General features: G+C 39.4%; 2 protein-coding genes across 2 annotated transcripts in view; one reads left to right on the forward strand and one right to left on the reverse strand.

The window, feature by feature from the left end:
* Positions 1-614: 614 nt before the first annotated feature.
* Positions 615-4,060, reverse strand: LOC128938501 (cytochrome c oxidase assembly protein COX11, mitochondrial). Its single transcript, XM_054278790.1, has 4 exons — positions 3,824-4,060; positions 3,602-3,757; positions 2,406-2,531; positions 615-1,892 (listed from the first exon to the last, which is right to left on the reverse strand). Exons 1-4 carry the CDS (start codon positions 4,058-4,060, stop codon positions 1,710-1,712), a joined length of 702 nt encoding a protein of 233 aa, XP_054134765.1. The 3' UTR covers positions 615-1,709.
* A 1,740-nt stretch (positions 4,061-5,800) lies between these two features.
* The window catches only part of STXBP4 (syntaxin binding protein 4), a 63,577-nt gene continuing 48,629 nt past the window's right edge, over positions 5,801-20,748 (forward strand). The window contains exons 1-8 of the mRNA XM_054278851.1: positions 5,801-5,846; positions 13,090-13,163; positions 13,362-13,457; positions 14,445-14,514; positions 15,314-15,388; positions 17,376-17,461; positions 18,072-18,201; positions 18,753-18,885. Of these exons, the coding sequence (XP_054134826.1) occupies positions 5,809-5,846; positions 13,090-13,163; positions 13,362-13,457; positions 14,445-14,514; positions 15,314-15,388; positions 17,376-17,461; positions 18,072-18,201; positions 18,753-18,885 (702 nt within the window). The 5' untranslated portion in view covers positions 5,801-5,808. The remainder of the gene's footprint in view (positions 5,847-13,089; positions 13,164-13,361; positions 13,458-14,444; positions 14,515-15,313; positions 15,389-17,375; positions 17,462-18,071; positions 18,202-18,752; positions 18,886-20,748) is intronic.

The following is a 20,748-nucleotide window of genomic DNA, read 5'->3' on the forward strand; positions in this document are numbered from 1 at the left end:
AAATTTGGGCTTTCAAACTCGGGCAGAGAACCCACATCTTTATGGAACTGCCACTTGCCAGGAGCATACTCCTTTTCTTCTAAAGAAAGTGGCCAGAATAAAGCAATGGGTGGAGAACTGCCATAATCAGTTCAGCTTTCAGAAGGACAATGGACTAAAGAAAACTGAGGTAAGAAGTTGGGGTTTTTTCCCCCTAGCCTGGATTCAGAGATTTGTCCTGATGTTACTTTTTTTTCCCTGAAGCATATTGGATTTATAAAGCTTGCTGCCATCTTCATACAGATGTATTTCACTTGTGTGGGCTTCATATGTTCTGCTGAATAAAATGCATGAGAGAGATGAAAGAATGAAAAGTTTTCATTAATAAACAGTGAAGCCCTGTATGTCATCCACAATCTATTTAACCAACACAAGTAATTGGTACAATAATGGATTTTAAAGATAGCATGCATTTATTTTCAAAAAAGCAGTTTTTGAGTTACTGTATGCAAATATAATTGAGACTTAAGTAACTGGAAGTTACCATTGCGTTTTCAGAGTCCATGCTAACCAACATCACCCTTATTTTAGTAGATCTTCTCTGCTGGAAGGTGTAGAAAGACATGGCCCTGATAATAATTTCTGTCTGAAAATGAGCAGGCTACTTGAACTTGCTCCTGGTTTGCAAGGCAGTGATGAAGTGTTATTAGACCTACTGCACAGATAATGCCCAAAAGTTACATAAACACCACTTACGTGTTCTGGTGGTAAAAGAGTCCCCCTGGAGAGCTGCTGTACTGCTGGGCAGGCTCAGGCCACCTCAGCTTCTCAATGGGCTGGTCTTGGTTTTTGAGGAGACTCCTATGCTGTTCATTCAGCTGCAATTCAGAGCAGTAATACCTGCCCTACCCTCAAAGCATGTCAGACACAAGCCAAGCTTGTCTCTTGTGGAGGTGCCCAGTGCAGAGCCCTCTGCAGAGGCAAAGTGCACTCAACAGCCCCACACATACTTCAAATGAGTGGGACACAACACAGAAATAAGATGGTGTTTCCAGATGGAAGCCATCCCAGAGATCTGATGTGCTTACACTTAAATTACTGTTCTCATGATAACAGCTTTAGAGCAGTCTGCTCTTACCAAGTGAACTACTGATTCAGTAATAACATGAGAGGGTGCATCACCTTCTGAACCATCTTCTCCTCCTGTGCCAGGGAGGCTCACACAGAAATAGCAGTCTAACTTTATTTAGTTATGAGATTACCTCAATTTATTATCTGCGTTTACCTTCTTCTAAAGTAACTAAAATAACATGCAAGTTATTTTCCAGAGCCAGCAATGGAATTTTAGATAGTTATCAACTGATTTTTTCTTCTGCATTTAAAAGAAGATCTTAATTTACACATTGATTTAAGAATTTGCCTTGTGGTATTCAGGTAACATCTTACAAAAAGATGGCCTGAGAAAAACCCTCTCTACTCCAGGAACAGTGTGTTCCCTTCCACTGTCTGATGAAGAAATACTATCCCTAAGTAATAGGGATACATTAAGTTGGTTTCCAAAAAAAAATATATATATATACATATACTTTCATAACAGCATGTGCCCATGGAGGTTTAATCGTATAATTTCATACTGCACAGTACTCCTGCAGTTTTTTTCTTCCAAGGAAAAACTGCATCAAAACTGGCACTCAGATGTAGCAGAAGTCAGATTTTGTAGAGAAGGCCTGTTACTGATAGCCAGGAAGTGGCAACTTCTGTCCTTCCTTTGCTTCAAAGAAGGTGTAAGAGAGAGTGATCAAATCAACTTTAGCCATTTTAGGGTCCTCTGCAAACTCTGGGTCAATGTAGAAAAAGACAGGCATGTCCACTTCCTCCTGAGGATTTAGCCTCTGTTCTTCAAAACAAAAACACTGCAGGTGGGAGGAAAAAAAAATCCACAATTAGACAACAGTGATGATAAATTTTATCTCTGTCAACCTGAAAGAAATCTTAACGGTTTAAAACAAACTCTCATTCCCTTTACACCCCTAAAATCCTGGGAAGGATCAATAAGATGAGCAATAAGACAGTAATTTTGTTACTGTGATGATATAGAAAAAATATATTAGCTTTTAATCCAGTGTGTAAAGGCATCAAGGGGCCAGCTCACATCATTCTGCCTGCCCTCCGAGTGGTACTACATAACAGATTTTGGAGCCACTCTGATGGGATGAGCAGCTTGATGTAAGGGCAGTAAAGCTAAGAATGAATTGATGCACTTCACCATTTGAAAAAACAAGGTATTTTCTTAGAATGTTGGCACACGAAGAATGTTGTCCAGGGTTAAAATGCAATTTATTGGATTAATTAAATTATTAAATGCAATTATAAACTGTTTTCTTTTGTGTAAAGGAAAATGCAATCTTTGCTTTGTTCATACTTACTTGTATTTTATTGAAATACTGTCCTGCTTCAAAGGGGACAACGTTGTAGGTGGAAATTCCAATTATTGGTTTGTCAGTAGGATTTTTTGCTTTATAAAATGCCAGTGCAGTCTCTCCTGGTACCACCTGTGTAACATAATTGTACAGTGATTTTCTTTTTTTTTTTTTTAATCACTGCAGCCCTCCACCCCTCAAACCAAGTTCTTTAGACTTTATCTAGAATTAATTTTCTCTATTGCTGTTTCAAATTGGTTATTTCACAAATAGTTTTGATTACATGCAGTTCACCCATATTCAAAATTAAAAGCTTCAATACTGTTCTATGTATTTTTAATCTTACCCATTTTGCCTGAGTCTTCTATTATCCTCAACAGTTCAACAGCACATAGAGCATTTTTAATATGCAGATTTAGATATGGTGTGCATTTAATTTCTGAGATTATTCTTTCAGTACTGGACTCAAACTATTAAGAAGCATAACTCCTTATTTTGAGAACGAATTTGAAACAGAAGAGTTAATTTCTGGTTTTTTTAAAATATTAAAAAAGTACCTATAAGGATAGGGCAATAGGAGAAATTATACAGATTTAAATACACTGTTACACTGTATATACTGTTATACTGTATATTTTTAAGTATATATACACACTTTTATGGTGTATGTACAACGTGCATGTGGTGTATATACCATGAGGTGTATATATAAATATAGTTTCAATAACTTTTGATAGTTTAATGGGGTGGCAGAGGGCCAGCTACACACAATGTCCTTTAAGAAGGACACTGCCATGCTGGAGCATGTCCAGCAAAGGGTAACAAATGAGAACATGTCTGGGGTTGTTCGGTCTCAATAAGAGGAGGCTCAAGTGGAACATCACTGCTCTCTGCAACTACTGACAGGAGCGTGTAGTGGTGTGGGGATCGGCCCTTCTGCCGTGCCTGCACTGAGAGCACCAGAGGAAACGGCCTTGGCAAGACAGCGAGATTCCCATTAAATATCAGAAACATTTTCCACTGTTGGTGTGGCCAGGCTTTGGGAAGGGCTGCCCAGGGAGGCGGTGGAGTCCCCATGGCGCTGGGCCTGGTGTGGGTGCTGTGGTTTAATGTTTACAATGCCGGCTGCACGGTCGGACCGAGTGATCGGAAAGGTCGGACCGTGACCAGGGCTCGGGAACGGGGGGAAGGCGGTGACTCACGTAGATCTCGCTCTGCTGCGGTTTGAAGTTCCACTGGATGCTGGCGTGCGTGTCGGCGTTGAACGTGACCCTGATGAGCCGGTCCCGCACGGGCTCCATGCGCTCGATCCGCTCCGGGTCGCCCCCCGTGCCCGCCGTCCCGCCGAGCCCCGTGGCCTGTCAGGGAAGGGCAGTGAGGGCCCCGCGCCCGCGGAACCGGCGCCGGCCGCGGGCCCCCCGTACCTGGCAGTAGAGGCGGTAGAGCGGCACGGCCGCGTACGACAGCCCCACCATGCCCACGGCCGCCGCCGCGATGTAGCCCACGGTCGAGCGGTTCCGGCGCCGCCACTCCTCCTCCTGCTGCCGGGTGAAGGGGTTGGAGCCCCGCACGCCGCGGGTCCCGCAGAGCCCGGGCCGCGGCAAGGCCCCGAGCCGCAGCCCGCGGGCACAGCGCGCCCAGCCCCGCCCGCACAGCGCCATGACCGCAGCGCGGGGGCTCTCGGGACGGGCGGCCGGGAACGGGGCGGGGAACGGGACAGGAACGGGGCGGGACGGAGGCGGGAACAGGGCGGGAGAGAAGGAGGGAAAGCAGAGACGGGGGCGGGCCGAGCCCAGTCGACTCGCCATCGCATCATTACCCTGTGTGCCCGCTCAGAGCGCGCTGACCGAGGGGGTCCCGGCGGAGCCGCCCGTGGCTGCCCCCGCGGCTGCCCCCGCCTCGCTCGCCAGCGGGACGGCCCGGGCGCAGGTTGTGTACGAGGTAACTGGAGCAGCCCACAGGCCGGCGGGGTTCCACGGCTCCGGTTACCCGCGCCGAGTGGGCTGTGCTGGACGGGAGCGGCACCGAAAGGCCGGCCAGGAGCGGGGTCACCGGGAGCGCGGTGGTCCCGCAGGTACACCGCACCGGAGGTATCTGGTACCGGAGGCGTGCCCCGGGTCCCGCAGATTCCTGCTTGTCTCTCAGGTTATTCCGCGCTGGCGGCCCCAGGACGGGCGCTGGGTGCGGGGCTGCTCCGGGTGGTCCGTCCGGGGCCTGCAGTTTCTCCCCTGTTGTAGACGCTTGACACCGGTTGTTTGTTTGTTCCTTTTTCCTGCGGTGCTTTACTTCTCGTTAGTTTCATTTGTTCATTTCATGAACAAATTCAGGCAGAGGCACTGACACGCTGCAGAGGTAGCGAGCGCTGTTAGTAAACAGCGGTAACCTGAGGACGGGCAAAGTCGGCCAAGTTCACAAACAATAGTTTTTCACACGGCTGGTGCCATGCACTGTAATAAAATTTGCTGTAGCAATACTTGAATTTACTGCTTTAGAGCTGTGTCTCTCTTCCGTGGTGGTTCCAGTAAGGTGAATCACACATGGACTGGCAGCTCCTGATACTTCTTCATTTTCCACGCTGAATAAGAGAATGGTAAAGGCTCGGTGTAGCCATACTGTGTTTTTTCCCCTGTCTTCAGATGACTGTTTTTTTGGTTCTTTAGTGATCAAAACCTGAAAGTGTTTACTGCAGGAGCATTTGTGGCATTCCAACGCGGATTTAACATCTTTTTCACACAATAAGTACAGACACGCAGGAATTGGAGGGGTTTTGTGGAGGCTGACACTGCACCTGGGGATTCTGCTGTATCCTGGCCAGGGTCTGTGGTGTGACATTGGTGCCAGGGGCACCTGTGCTGCCCTTCCTGTATGTTGGGAGAGTTCCTTGCCCCACTTGCTTTGGAAATAATTCCTGTTCTGGATTGTGGCATGTGAGGGTTCAGCCATGCACCTCACAAGGTCAGGAAGATTTCCTACTGCTGATACAAACAGATATTTTTGCATTAATGCTTTTTTAGCATTTTTTGAAATGACTGTAGTTCAGTACATCCATGGTTGTATTTCCTGTCAATTAGTATGTACTAATAAAAACACAATGTGAATTTCTGGGGCTACAGAAATTGCTACATTAGTGGTGTGTAAGCCTTCATGTGAGAAGTTCAGAGACACTAAATACCAGAGTGTAAGTTAAAAAAAACATGAGAAAACAAGACACACAAAACACCACTCCCTTTCCAAGTAACTTTACATGGGAAAAAAAGAGATTGTCTTTGCCTTCAGCAGTTATGTTGTATCATCCTAGAATTGTAATCTGGTTTTTTTCCTATTTTAGAAGATTTTGATCCTGTAGGAGCCTGTTCATATGTCAGAGCTCTTAATTTTGAACTTTTATTTTAATAGTGCTTCTAAGAAGATGTCCAGTGCAGATCCCCTCACAAATACAGAGAAGGGGTAAGTACTTTTTTTCCCTAGATGCAGAAATACAATTAATGGATTGTAATATTAAAATTTTTGCAGCTTCATTGGTAGGATCTTATCTTGATGGAGACTTAAAGAAAAAATAACTTTGATATTGAAGCAATCTGCAGTAACACCGTAGGAAAGCTGACACCAACATCAGTGAATTTGCACTTTAAGGAAGGAATTGTCCCTTAAGCTTTTCATTATTTTAATTGGCACTTGGTTAGGACTTGTTTTGTAGAGATAAAACCCTGCATAGAGATTTCTTAATTTAATGCTTCTGAACTGTGAAAACATACTTGTATATAGTAGGTCACTTCTTTGTACATCTGGGGTACCTGCAGTAGCATAAGACTGGAGGTTTTGTATTACAGTGCATTAATTTTTCAGAATACTGTTTCTATACCTTTAATATTTTATATGTAGTATAGTACTTAGGAAACATTGTATTTTTTACCAGTGTCACAGGATATAAAAAAATTATGTTCATTCTATAAAACGTAATCTTATCCACTTAGAAGTTGGATCAGATTCTAAATGTCAAATATGGATTCAGTCATGACTGAAAAGTGTAACTCCAGACCCTTTCCAAACTGCCAAATAACCACACCAATGCTCTCATCAAAACCAGAATTAAAACCAGGCACAGGCAGCTCTTGCTGGACTTACCATGTTTGTTGTACTTCTGCAATAGAATCCAGCAAAGAGTATTCAGAAGAATAAAAAAAAATTAACATAGATTTAGAGTTATGCCACCTCATAAACAACTTGATTGGTTAGAAAAGAAAAACCACAAAACATTCAAAAAGCTGACCTGCTTTTTACTGGGACCTGAAGAAGCCAAAACTCTGCTTGTCTGATGGAAATTCAGGGTATGTGATCACAAAGATACATCTTCCAGACAGCTGTGGCTTGCTAGAGTCATGTGAAAGATGAGTAGTTTACACGAGTAGTTCCTAGGTCTCTGTATTCCAAAGGTGGTTTTTCACATTAGAGATGAACAGGAAAGGCACCTAAAACTGCACTTCGGCTGCATGCTGATGGCAGGCTGTCATTTTCTCTACTTTTATTTCTTGTAGAAGATGATGCTTCCAAGAATGGACTTGGTTATATGTTAACTGAGGTTTACCTGGACTTTAAATCATACCTTTCTTCTCTGTGCAGGGGGTTAGCTTCAAACCATTCATGCTCCTCCACAATTACAATGTTGCCCAAGCTTTTTTTTAGGCCTAACAGTTGCCATATAATGACCTATGATTTCTTTTAACCTTTATAGCCTAATCAGCAGAATGTATTTTGAATAATGAGTGGGTTTGGATGGATCACACTGGGTGCTCATCCATGGTGTGTGATACAGCATTCCTTTGCCTATGGTCCTTAAAATCTGAACTTGGGGTTAGGGAAGCTACAGTTGCATAATGGATCTGTACAGGATTTTTGTAAAAGGCTTTTGGGTTATTTACAACAAAAAAGATCTTATGAATCGAACTTCCAAAGATTCTGGAAATCTTTTTGTCATCTGCTAAAGTATCATGTAATCCAGCTCAGTTGCTAAAGCATTGCAAAACTTCCCTTGAGAGAGGCAAGCTGTAATTATGAATGTGGCTGGAATGGAATAGTTTTCCAGCTGTTTGGAAATGAATCTTACTTAACAACAAATGAGAGCTCTTGAAAATTTAGTCTTACTTATTTATACTAAATTTCATGGAGTTTTGAATTACAATTTTTCTTGATCTTTCTGGACATAAAAAGTAATTTGTGTTCTTCTGAGCGTGTTCTTGAAAGGCAGAGCACTTGCAAGAGAGGCAATAATGCTGGCATTCATTAAAAGCAGCACAGCAACAGAATTTGAAGGTAAGGAGGGATAGAAGCCTTGGAGATGAGTTCAGGAAGCTGAACAAAGCACAGTTTACTTTGAAGAAGGGGTGGAGGAGCAGTCTTCTGAACAAGTCATGTATTACTGGTAATAGCTAATAAAATCAGAGCAATAAGGCTAATACTACTTTATATCTGCTTAAACTGTGCAGAAGTTTATGTCTGGTTTAATAAAAATAACTTTTTGCTTTTTTTCAAGGAAATTGGAAATTGGAGAGCCTTGAGCCATGCATTAATTGGGGGATTTCTATGGCAGAAAATGTGACACTGGTTGATCTGAGTGATGTATTTTGACAAATGCTCCTGATATTGATACCACAAATTGAATTCCACTGGTGTTAAATACAGAGGTCGTTTTGTTGGAGAAAATCTATTGGTACTTTATCTTCTGTAACCTTGCCTGGAGCAAATCTAATTGATATGAGGCTTAAAATATCAATGGATTTTCTGTAATGCTGGTAACAGCAGCAGAGTAAGCTGACTGAGGAAATGCTGCAAAGGGGCAAATTTTCGTCTCAGAAAGGATGTGGTCACGGTGCCAGAGGGGCTTTTCACTATTTGGGAACTGGGAAGGCTGCTTTATGTTCCCATTTCCATCTCTGATCTGCTCCTTAATCTGTGGTGGGTCGCTCTGCTCCTTCTGTGTGTGCATTGCAGGCTCTCAGGACTGACCGCTCTCTGTGAACGCTGTTCAGCAAGTTGGCTCTCAGCAAAGGGATCCTTTCCCCAGAAGGATTATCTGCTAATGAAACCACAGTCACTGCAGCTTTAAAAAAAAAAAAAAAAAAAGCTGCCTGAGATAAGCTTTTGCATTCCTGGCATAGCCAGCCTTCCTGCTGCACCTCCAGGCCTGACAGATGCTGTCTGATCACAGGGCTGCTCCTGGCTAGAGAGGATTCACCTTTCTACTTAAAGCCCTCAGTGAGCACAGGGCAGTAGGCTTGCATTTCAAGCTGCAGTCTTGTTAGGATCTTTTGAGAGAGGGGGAGTAGTAGGGCTACTTCTGTGGCAAGCCTGGAAGGAAACATTCATTAACCAAACTGGTGGCAATGATCAGAATTTCTGAAAATGTGCATTTCTCTGCAAGACCAAGTCTCCTGTCACAGGATCTGACCTCTGGGAACAAGGGTGATACATTTGACTTCTTAAACTACATTATTCGCAGTGTAATGACATAAATTTGGCAGTTTTATTTCCTTTCACAGAAAAGTACATATATACATATATACTTGTACATATACAAGTACAAGTAGCTTGTATTTTTAGAGAAAATAAATAACCCAAGTTCTGTGTTGACTTTTGACTGCTGTATCTTGGAAGTCTAAAAATCAAGTTAGATCATGGCACAAGCCAGTACCGTGATTGAGAATGAAAAGTAATAGCATAATGGCATTTCTTTCATTAATACTCCCAGTCTGCTTTGTTGGCTTTCCCTTTTGTGTGGCTGTGCATAATGCAGTCTGTTAGGAAGATTGCTTTAGAAAGGTCATGAGTTACTGCTTTTGACCTTGTTTGCAGGGTGTATGTAAATACATTTTAGAAGACCAGGAGGAAATAAGTTGCTTTTAATCATCGCGTTTGCCTTTGGCTGCTGGATCTAGATTGCTTAATCACAGCGTAGTAAATTTTGTCCGTTGCATTTATCAATCTTTAAAGTTGCTCTAAATGGCCGTTTCAAAGGGAGAAAAAGTCAGCATTACCTCTCTAGGTGAATTAGCGCATGTGACGCAGAGGCTTTCAGAGAAGATTAAGTAGGCAGAACGCTCAGCTGGAGCTCTGTGTTTGGGTTTTTTAGTTGTTAGCAGAAATCATCCTGCTCATAACCTTTATCCGGCTGAGCTGGAAACCTCCAGTGCGGTTTGGTTGCGTTGTCCTTGTTTTTCCTGCTGTGCTGAAGGATGTCCTTGCTTTCTCCAGGAGCTGAAGATGAACCAGAGCGTTTTGATGGTCTCTCTCTCTTATACTGGTATGCTGAGCCATTCAGTTCTGAGGGCATTGCTGTGGTCTGTAATTGGGCAAAGTACAGGAAAGATCATTGAAAAGCTGATAATTTTCAGCTTCTTTTCATCAACAGCCAGAGTTTATAATTTAGATTTTTGTGTGTCAAGTGATATGTGTTTTGTGAGTAAAGTGTATTTTTCTCCCATTGATAAACATAGGTAAATGTTTTGTTTGTGCACATAAATGACTAATAATTTCTCAGGAATGGAGATCAGATGAATATCTGGAGCTTTGTGTTCTGTTAAGTACTAAAAGAAATAAAACCCAAAGTTGTTGAACTTCTTTGTGTATGCTGCTAAAAAGTAATAGAAGCAGGTTGATTTTAATTGCCTTTACTGGAGCATCTGGACAAAATGTTGCACACTTAGTCTGTTAGCATTCCAGGACTTCAGCTGGAGTGTTGAGTTTAGTATTTTTTAGTGTAAGAAGGTTATAGTGTAGATTTTTGTGAGTTTTACTTGTTTATTTCATCTCTTGCCTCACATCTTCTCTATGTGCTAAAACCTTCCTTACAGGTGCTTTTGCCTGACCTCAAAAAATGAGTATTGACAAGTGATTATTTCATTTGCATCTTTTTCTGCAAAAAACATCGAATAATTTTTTGTTACTACTGCTAACTTGTTTAAAAGCATATTTCTTTATTTATACTGTTGAGCAGGTTTCTAAAGGTCTGGGAGAAATATTCTAACATTTCACAAATACTGAAATTGATGACATAAAATGAATATTGGGTGGGTACTGAATCCAAGTCATTTTATAGTGAAATTGTTAAAGTTCTGTTTATTTTATTAGAACTATGACAAGTAGCTTGACTTGAAGATCTGTGTTATATGGGGAAAAAAACCCTAACACTGAAAGCCGACTAGATGTGATATGCTAAACAAATTAGGGGCATTTGAAAATCTTTGGTTTTGCCTTTATGTGGTAAAGTAACTTTAAACTGCATGTATTGGAGGGATTTAGTTTTTAGAGCATAAACAGACCTGAGTACCTTGTAAAAGTTGTCTGTCCAAAGTGTCAATTATTTCTCATTGTAGGTGGCAGCATCACAATTCCAGTGTTTCAGAGATATCTTACTCCTCTCCACTGACTAATAATAACAATTAGTTGTGTGTTCTGTGTGTCTTCTTTGTCAGAATCCATTTTAGTTCCATTAGGATCTCTCTTTGCAAAGTATTGCCAGTTACTTCTGAAAATGTGGATTCTTTCCTATTGATTGTCCTATTCTTAGATTTGATCATATTTCATTATTATTTTATATGGTAGTATATAAAGAGGTTCTACAATTTCTGGCAAATTCTAAACTTCAGACTTAAATTCTGAGATTTGGTCTTTTCAGACTTTGCCAAAGTCAAACCTCTGTGTCGGTTTGTGCGAGGTTGAAGTAACGTCTGTTCTTGCTTTTTAATTTTTACCAAAAAATTGTTGTATGAAAACTGCTGAGAGGGGATGGTAAAGCAAAACCAATAGCCGTAGCAGCAAAAGGCAAGAGAGAAAAAAATTGAATAATTGCCTATTTTAAAGATCAGTATACCTTGTTTAAGATTTCAGAGCAGGACAAAGCATGACTGGGATGCTTTCCTTCAGCCTCAAAACCAATTTGTGGAATAATTGCAGTGACAGTCCTGGGTAGTAATGCAAAATACTCTGTTCTTGTCGTGGAGTAGGAGGTTGTCCAAAGGGTATTCTTAAATAAATACTGGGCTTGGGGGTTTGTTCTTCCTTTCGGGCTGTGATTCAGTAAAAGCAGTTTGGTTCACTTTTAGCCTTACAAAGGGTGCCTTATGCTCTGACATGTCATGGCATGGTCATGTGCAGTCTTGTCAAACACACACACCACAGCCACTGGGTTTTGCTATTTCTTTTTAGCCCGTGAAACAAATACTTCAAGAAATACTACAGTGAAAATGATACAGTGCTTGAAGCATAGGTTTACTTTTTGTTTCTAAAGGTTATTAGAATTATTAGGTCTCTTCTTGTGGCCAGCCTTTCTAAAGCAAAGGCTAATTTTGCAAATACTTGGAAATACCAAATTTTGGGAAATTGTTGCTTTTCAGAGCTAGTGCTTATAATTTGATTTAAAAAATCTCATCTCATCCAGTTTTCTTCTCCAAAACCAAAAGAGCTGCAGATGTTCTTTAGAAGCTGGATCTCTTGGCTAGTGCTAGAATTTAAGAGCATTTGAACCTTCTAGAATTCTCTCTCCCTTCTGGCACAGCACCTTTTAATGATGTACTCTGGCTTTTGCAGATGTACCCAGTTTCAGGCACAGAGTTCAGGCTGTGTGCTGGATTAGGTTGTGTGGAAGGATTTGGGTCACTGTGTCCTCCACTTTGATCTTCTTTCCCACCCTGCTAATGAATTCTTGTTTTTACATTTCACTAGGACCCTCTAGAAAATACAACTCTTATCTAATGGAGAGCAATATGTAGGTCAAAGCAGAAAAACCTCAGTGGCGCTTCTGCTCTTTTCTAGAAGAGATCTGCTGAGTCTTCTTCAAAAATATTGCAGTGAAAGGACAGAGGAGATATAATACAACTAACTGGGTTTTTTTTACCCATAATTCATCTACATGAAAATAAAACCTGGTAAAGGGTAATCTGGATTTATTTCCATTCTTAATACTCTGCATTCTCAGAGCAGTGTGCTGGTCATGAGTCTGATGAAACTGTAAATTTAAGTTTCAAAACTCTTAATTTTACTTTGTATTCTTTTTTAACTGCCTTCAAAATATTTCTCTGCATTTAGACAATTCCAAGTGCCATCCCGGTGTTTCCCCTTGGAGTGGGAAGGTACACAGAGGATCAGGCAAAAGAGTTTGGAAAGAAACCTTTTTTATGATAGAGACAGAAATCAATTTTGAGTGAAGAAACTAGTAGATTTGGGAAAAGATTATGTCCATAAATATAAAAAAATATATTTTAGATATCTCTGGAAATAATTTTATGCATTGACTTAGCTATGCTTTTGTTCAGATATTCATTACCTAATGAAAACTGATTTTACGGTATGTTTTTCTTGCCTAAATATTAAGATGGACCAGCCTGTGGAATTTTGTTTATATTTAATCACAATGCCTTTATTACACAAAGTGGGATTCACAGTTCACCTGAAGTGCTCTGGGGGAAAAGGAAGTAAATTCTGTATATTTATTGTACCTTTTCATTTGATGTTTGTGATGAACAGAGTGATTTTTGGCTGGGGAGGTGGTGGCTCAGAGAAATCAAACAATATGAAGTTGTCAGTGGAGCAAGTTGGTTTGGGTTTGTATTTGAGTTGAAAACAGTCACTGTAATTTCTTCTCTGTTAACACAGCTCTACCTACTTTTCTGTAATTTGATTTTATTTTGTTCCCTAGGACCATTATGGGCCCTCATGGAATAAATCGAGCTGTTCACCGCATCTCTTTCTCTGATTGCCAGAATGGATTAGGTAACTAAGATTGCACATTCTGTTACTCTGAGTAAATCAAACCTGAAAACACCTTTGGCAGCTCATACCTGGCATCAGGAAAGTTCATTTGGCTTTCATGGATTTGACTGCAAATGCATTTAGCACAATAGAAGAGCCAATTCTAACCACAGGTGGAATAACCAATTTTTCCCTTTTGTCTTTTTGTTTGTTGTTCAGGAGTTAAAATTATTGGAGGTTATCGGGCACAAACAGCAGAAGATTATGGGATTTTCATAAAGAGAATTCTGCCTGGAGGGGTGGCTGCTACAGACAGTAAGTGATTTTAACTTTTTTGGCTACAAACACACTGTGGATAAAAAGGTGTCAAAAGAAGTCTTTATTTTACTTTGTGGGTAAGGATATTTAAAATAATATGGTTTGGTCAGGATCTATGAGGTGTTAGCTTACTTTAAGATAGATAAATGAAACTTGGAACCTTTAGGGAAAAAGATTTTAATACACTCAGGTGTTGAAAATGTGTTCAAATCTATATATGGCTGGTGAAGGCAACTGGCAATCTTTCTGGCAATTGGCAGCTCTGTTGAGTGAATGTTGTGATGCTGAATCACTTTTGATGTATAAGAGTGAGGTTTCCTGTATAAACCTAGTATTTTTAATTAGTTCTGATAATTTTATTACTATTTTTTAATGTTGGTGTGCTGGTGGTTAAGGTCTGTGTGGAGAGAAGAAATTACTCTCAGTAGAGTGCAATAATTAAGCTACAGACTTCCATCCTAGGTCTCTGTATGGGTTTTTTTTGAGATTCCAGCTTGTCTTGTGCAAAATGATCATTTGAAATAATCTGCATCCACTTCCTAAACTTGAGATTTTCAGGAGGTTAAAGGTAGAATTGGTTCTAAAAAATCTTTTAGCTGACTTTATTGATGTCTAAAGCATTAATATATCTACACATGGTAACTTACAATAATGTTAAGAGCAAGAGTCAAATAAAATTAGTTCCACAATTGTAAAATATAAATTCTAGTCTCAAAATATTTATGCTATGTGTAAATAGTACAAATAGCTAAATGACAGTTATTTTTGGTGGCTATTCTGTTGTTAGTAAGATTTTGATTTATAGGTTCTAGTCTTATCTCAATTATCTGCCTTAATTAGGATCAGGTGCCAAGGGTCATAAAGTTGTTTAATGCATTAAGTCACAAAAAATTGAAAGGTAAGTCCTGGGTTAACACCTGGTTTAATACAATACCTTCACCATTTTCCTGTTGATTCATCCATCACTGTTGGTTTCATTTAAAGGCCGTTTGCTCACTGGGGACCTAATTCTGGATGTCAATGGAGAAAACCTGGTTGGAGTAACAAATGAAAGGTATGTTTGTACTGATTCCTGAATGTTTATTAGAGCTTGGAATGTTACACATGGATTATTTTGGACACTATCAGTGACTGATTGAAAGAGCACAGCTCCCCTGAGATCCTTGGAGTTCAACTCACAAGTAATTTATCCTATAGATCTGATCTAAAACTGTTGTAGAAAAGTGAAGGACTTTATGTGCTTCTGTAGCAGCAGAATCAGCTGGTTTCTAATGACACAGATGACAGCATGTGTGTGAAAACAGCAGTGCAAGCTGTTAATACAACTATCTGCTGTTCAGTACTGATGAACGTGAATGGTGGCAGCAATCATGTAATGGCACAAAGAAGGAGCTGTAGGTGGTTTCTGTAGCTGGATCTGCAGAGATCAGTGCAGCTTTCAGTGCAGGAGATGGAGATTGAAAATGCAAAGGAATTGCATTTTCTTTTGTATTGCTGGGGGATATTCTGAGCCAGGCACACCTGAGCAGTTGCTTTTGTTGGGGTGGGCTGTTAATCCTGAAGGAGGCTCAGGAAGGCAGCAGGATGGCCCAAGGAGGGATGGGGGCAGAAGGGAAGGGAAGGAGAGGTCAGTCCCAGTTTATTCCTGTCAGCAGATGCACCACAGCCTGTCTTTTGCTCTGTTCTTTGGTGCTCACTTCAAGTTTTGCTGCTGCCAAGCTCTTTTCTCTGTATCTGACCATGAAAATTATTAACTACCTTAGCAATTTGTCCATTTTCCTGCTCTTCTAGCACTGCTCACTTCTTGCCAGCACCCTGGTTTATTTATTTGGCCTTTTTCTGCCCCCTTCTAGGGCTGTTGACATCTTGAGAACAGCCTCAGCCTCTAATCACATGTCTCTGCTCGTTGCTAGAGATGAAGAAGCAAAGTAAGAGAAAAATTGTTTTAACCTCAAAACTAATAAAAGTCCAGTGCTGTTTCTCAGGGTGGGTGGGTGAGCTTGCATGAATTTTTGTTTCAGGTTAGTTTTAATTGCAGAATTCCACCACATGTCACGTTTTACTGCATGGTGTTTGATACCAGTTCATTCTGAGATCACTTTCATCAATCACTTCAAGTAGCAAGCTCAGGCCAACTTCAGTTTACAGAGGAGGATTGTAATGTTGTATTTACAGCTAATGCCATTAAGAATTATCTGCTGTGATAGTTTTTGAAATACTCCTCACATTTTACAATAATGAAAAATGAGGACTCTGTTAGAGCTACCAAAGAACTGTAAGATTTAAACTTGTCTTGCCTTTTGACAAAAGGCAGATTCAGTTGTTTTTTTCCCCTCAGAAGTTTGTTTTTTAATTTCTAATGAGTTTTGAATAGTTTGGGTAAGTAGGTTAAACTATTCACTGCAGCAGGTAGTCTAAAGCACTTTTCATTTTAAGGACATTTTAATTACATATTCATTTTAAGGACATTTATGTTAAATATTGCTTTAACCTGACTGATGAGAGTTTAGCATATAAACCAATGTTGGCAGAGAATCATCAGCAATGTGACAAACCAGGTCTGTGTCCCCTTTTGACTTAAATCTAGGGAGAAAACAGCTGTTATGTAATTGTTTTTGATAATCATTGCAGGAATATCTGCTGTTATTTGCCTTTCCTGGGATGTTCCACTTCCAGAGTAATCTCCCCATAAAGGATTTTTCTCTAAATTCCTTTAGCCTTTTGTCCAAGTTAAGCTTCCTCTTTCTGTTCCTTGAATTCAACATCTAAATCACTCTGTAGCCTCTGATCTCTCCTTTTTTCAGACTGCCTAGATAGATGCGAGGTCCACTCTTAATCTGCTTTGATCTAAAGCATACTGGCCTAGTTCCTGTAAACTCCTGGAATAATTAAAATCCATCAGTCCTTTAACCACTCTGGGGGGGAAGTGCAGTGGCCTGGGCAGAATTTGCCACTCCATGCAGTCCCTCACCAGCCACCTTATGACTTTACATTCTATGCTTGAAGATTATTTGATTTACATTCAGCTGTGTTTATGTGTGTACCCTGGGGCCAGCATTAGCACAATAAATGTTATTTTCAAAAAAATAATGCACCCAGCATTTTTGAACAACCTTCAGAAGTCAAACTGGAATTACCTGGGAATTACTCTCCTTGCAATTAGTTAATTTCTTTTCTCTCTGGCTAATTCTGTATATTAATTTGGTGATGTTTCTAGCTTATATCACTCTAGATTATTTTTATCTTTTAAATCAGTTATCACTGAGGTAATCAGAGCTCAGATTAGAAACTTTTTTTCTTAAATTAGGCTGCTTTCAATATCAGATTAATCAGGTATTTTTGTATTTTCTTCAATGCCTGTCATGCAAGATGTTCATCTTTGCCTGTCTGTTACAATGTGAATGGTGTCTGCAAGGAATTTCTGCTTTTAGTAGTTAATAAATATTTCCTCTGTCCTCTTGTTTTTAAGGAGCCATATCTTAGTCTTTTCTGGGTTCTTGTTCAGTGAAATTGAACTAAAAGCATTCTTTAAAAACAAGGGTATGCTATAGGTGTATAATCTGATTCCCTCTAATATAAAGAAATTGTTCTGGAGCTTGGTAGTACCACTGTCTTATTATCTGTAGTTGATGGTATTGCAAGTTTTTAAAGTTTTGTCATTCAGGGTAAAGAGATGTAAAAATAAAGCTTTTGTACCAACAGTCCATTTTGGCCATAATCTTTTTCCCATCTTTATCATGCATTACATGATTTTTTTGGGTTTTTTTTTGGTGGGTTTTTTTTTGCCTTTTCTGGCCATTTGACAGGGCTTTCCTCTCTCAGTGGAGGTTGAGCTTCCTTCTCTGAGGAGGAGCAGCAGTGCAGGTTTCACAGGATCCATTCAAACTGACAGAGAAAATCTTTTTCTTGGCACAGGAAAGAATTTCATGACCTAATGGATAAGTATGGCTCTCACAGTGACACAACCTCTGCAAGAACTTCTCCAACACATCATTTAGCTGGTGAGAGATCTCTTCCCAGCCTGAAACAATCCTGGGGGACAAAAATCAGCCTTGGGTGGAGTAGAACCTTGTACTTAAAATTCCTTATTTTAGTGGAGGTGTATTGGAGGAAGTGGCTGTAAGTCAAACAAAACACAAATATACCTTGAGGAACTTGTGTGTCAGTTTCCCTAGCTCTTTATTTAAATATACTGGTATCTACTTTCAATTTTAATCAATTATTTATATGAAAAGTATTTTTGTATTTGTAGCTGAAATGTGCCTCAAAATGCTAATAGAAATTTGATCCAGAGCACTATAAATTCTAATCTTTCTGGAACTGCTGCCTAATTGCTAATTGAGATGCCTTTATATAGCATGGGGGAATAGTTTGTTTTGTATTTTACACCCAATTTGAAAGAAATAATCACTTGTTATGTTTTAAAAAATTATTCCTGGAACTCTGGGTGCCTCTCAGTTCTTTACTGTGCAGGCATTTTTTTTTGTTGTCTTTTTTCTTATATGAAAATAGTCCTACTGAACTTCCTTACATGAGTTGAAATTTTGTGCTTTTTCCCAAATGTGGTTTTTATTCATTTATTTATTTTTATTTTTATTTCTTTTATTGAAGCAAAATCTAGAGACAGCCTTTCTTCTGGGTCATCCTCAAGGTCACAGAGTCCTCAGTTGCAGTTGAAGGATAACATCACCAGCAGCAGCAGAAATAATTCTGTCCCATCACCATCCCCAAAGCTTCCAAAGTAATCTCCAAAACTGACTGAAATGCTGAGGAAATGCTGTTATTTGGCTGGTCAGGAAAATTTGGGTTGAGCACTAAGGGTTAAAGTTTGGTTTTGTTTTTTAACTTCTAGTCCTGTAGCTCATAATACCATAGACATTGCAGACTAATAAGTTTCTTTTCTATTTATTTATTGTTCGTGTGGCAGAAGAAGATTAATCAGCTTAATTTTTTTGTGTCTCCTAACGAATTAATGCTCTTGATTTATATGTACCCAGATACTCCCATAAGCCTTGGGGTATAGGATATATTTCTACTCTATATAGTAGACAGGAGTTTTTAGCCTTGTAAAATAAAGTATAAATTCTTTTTGTAATTGTCAGAAGTGCCTGAGATTGCTGATTTTGTTGTAAATAGTGTAATATTTGATCGCTGAGATTAAATGTATAATATTTCTGTTTGTTACTGTAATACATATTTGCAAAACCTGTAAGATAAAATAAGCTACTGCTTCAGTCTTTATTATCTAGTTCTCTGAAGTAATTCTGTTTTTCTTTCTCTTTGTGTCTCTAGTGACAGTGCATTTCAGATTATCTCTGTTTGCAAAGGAACAAACCTAGGTTTGAATATTGTGGGAGGAATTAACAGAAATGAAGGGCCTTTGGTATATATTCAAGAAATTATCCCTGGTGGTGATTGCCATAAGGTAAAGACCTTTTTTCCCTTCCTTCCCCTTCAGACACCTGTATTTTTTGCCTTCATTGCTTTGGTATGCTACATCTGCAGTTATACTTTAAATACAAAATGTGTTTGCGTTCCTCCTTGCCCTCTCTTTTAACAGAATTATCTCACTGCAATGTGACAGATTTGCATGGTAATTAAAATTTATTCCTAAGTTCATTTGAGGTAAATGAGGATCTTATTCCTCAGTTTATGTATGAGAAGGTACAAAACCAACTTCTGTAAGAAATTGCATGATGCAAAGTAATGCAGGAAGGATGGGACAGAGCTACAGATTGCACCTCTTTATTTTCTTGGACATTCAAAAAACCATCTTTCCCTGAGACTTAATTTAGATGGATCCTTGCAGTTGGAAATCATTGTGTAGGCAAATTAGAAAAAAATATTCTGAAAGTGCAGACTAATAAAATGTATGAATTGGTGTTGGTTATTGTTTTAATTTGTGACAAATGCAGTATGTAAATCCAGGGGGATTTGTCAGTGTAAAAAGCAAATAAATAATGTAATATCCTGGTTCAGGTACTCAGAACTGTTTATCCAAGTGTCTCCTCTGGCATCCTGAGTAATTATGATTATTTGGAAGTGTAGATAACCAGCCTTTGCCTCTGGCCCAGCAAGAGAGGGTGAGCTCAGTTCATGAGCAGTGGGGTTTGTCCCCAAGCAGTTTATAACTATTTGTTACTGAATTTCTGTAGACTAAGTGTATTCCTAAAATGCAAGCTGGAAGATACAAATGCAATATTTCTCAAAGACCTCTTTCAGTAGGTAAATGGTAATCATTTATCTTTTATTTTCTCCTATTTTGTTGTGTTTTCTAAAATATTTTTTTTCTCACTGTGAACATATAATTTAAAGCCTATCACACATAATCAATAGACTGAGGCTAAGACATCAATTTCCATTAGGCTCTAATATTAGCAATAATAGAGGTAATTTCCCAGTACTGGTTATCCTGTTTGGGAAGGTGAAACAGGAAGCATATTTTAAACGTCTGCCACGTGAGGGCACCGTTGGATATCTTAGAACATGCTAGATGAGAGTAAAATGAAAGATCTACAGCTTTATTCTTTAACCAAAACCAAAACACTAAGTGACAAAAAAAAAGGTAGGAAAGTATTGGCATAGGTGTGAAACAACACAGCAAAAATTATGGTATGTGGGTGTTAAGCAGGTAAAATTATACTGGTTTTGAGATGGTATTTTATTTATTTCCTGTGTATCATCTTCTGCACACATTTTTTTCACAGAGTGATTTTGTGTCTGATTTCTTAGAAGCTGAAGAGCAGAGACATGTTCTGTGTTACATGATGTGTATTGCATTAGACAAATGTCAGAACTCTGTGACAATAGGTGAATTACATGAATTTCCAGTTGAATTGTTGAGGGCTCTCTGTAAAAAAAAAGGCTCTGGGACAGAAATGTGAAAAGTTCTTGTGCTGGTAGAGAGTTTGTAATTAATTCAACAGAAGCACAATGCTGACAATATTATTTCTGTCATGGTTTTGACTGGTGAGTACTAATAGACCAATCTGGTTTTCTCATTAACATGGCTGGTGAGTGTCTGAACAGTTCCATGTATTGCCATGAACATTTGCTTTTGAAATACAAATTAATCCAGCTCAGAGCTGAATTAATTAGTAAAGAATCTTCCTAAAGTCAGATGGGTCAGTGCTGGAAAAATCTGTTGTTTGTTTCCATGTTTTTTGGTTTTTTACAGAAATGTTTAGCTGGGTCCAAAGTTCTTCTTTATACAATTTCTGAGATCTGTTTTCTCTGATGAGTTTTTATAATGATTGCTTTAATGGTAAGGGATGATTGCTTAATCTGT

The sequence above is a fragment of the Melozone crissalis genome, unplaced genomic scaffold, assembly GCF_028551555.1.
Source record: "Melozone crissalis strain CALT ecotype California unplaced genomic scaffold, PUWL_Pcris_2 ptg000026l_1, whole genome shotgun sequence".
NCBI classification, from domain to species: Eukaryota; Metazoa; Chordata; class Aves; order Passeriformes; family Passerellidae; genus Melozone; species Melozone crissalis.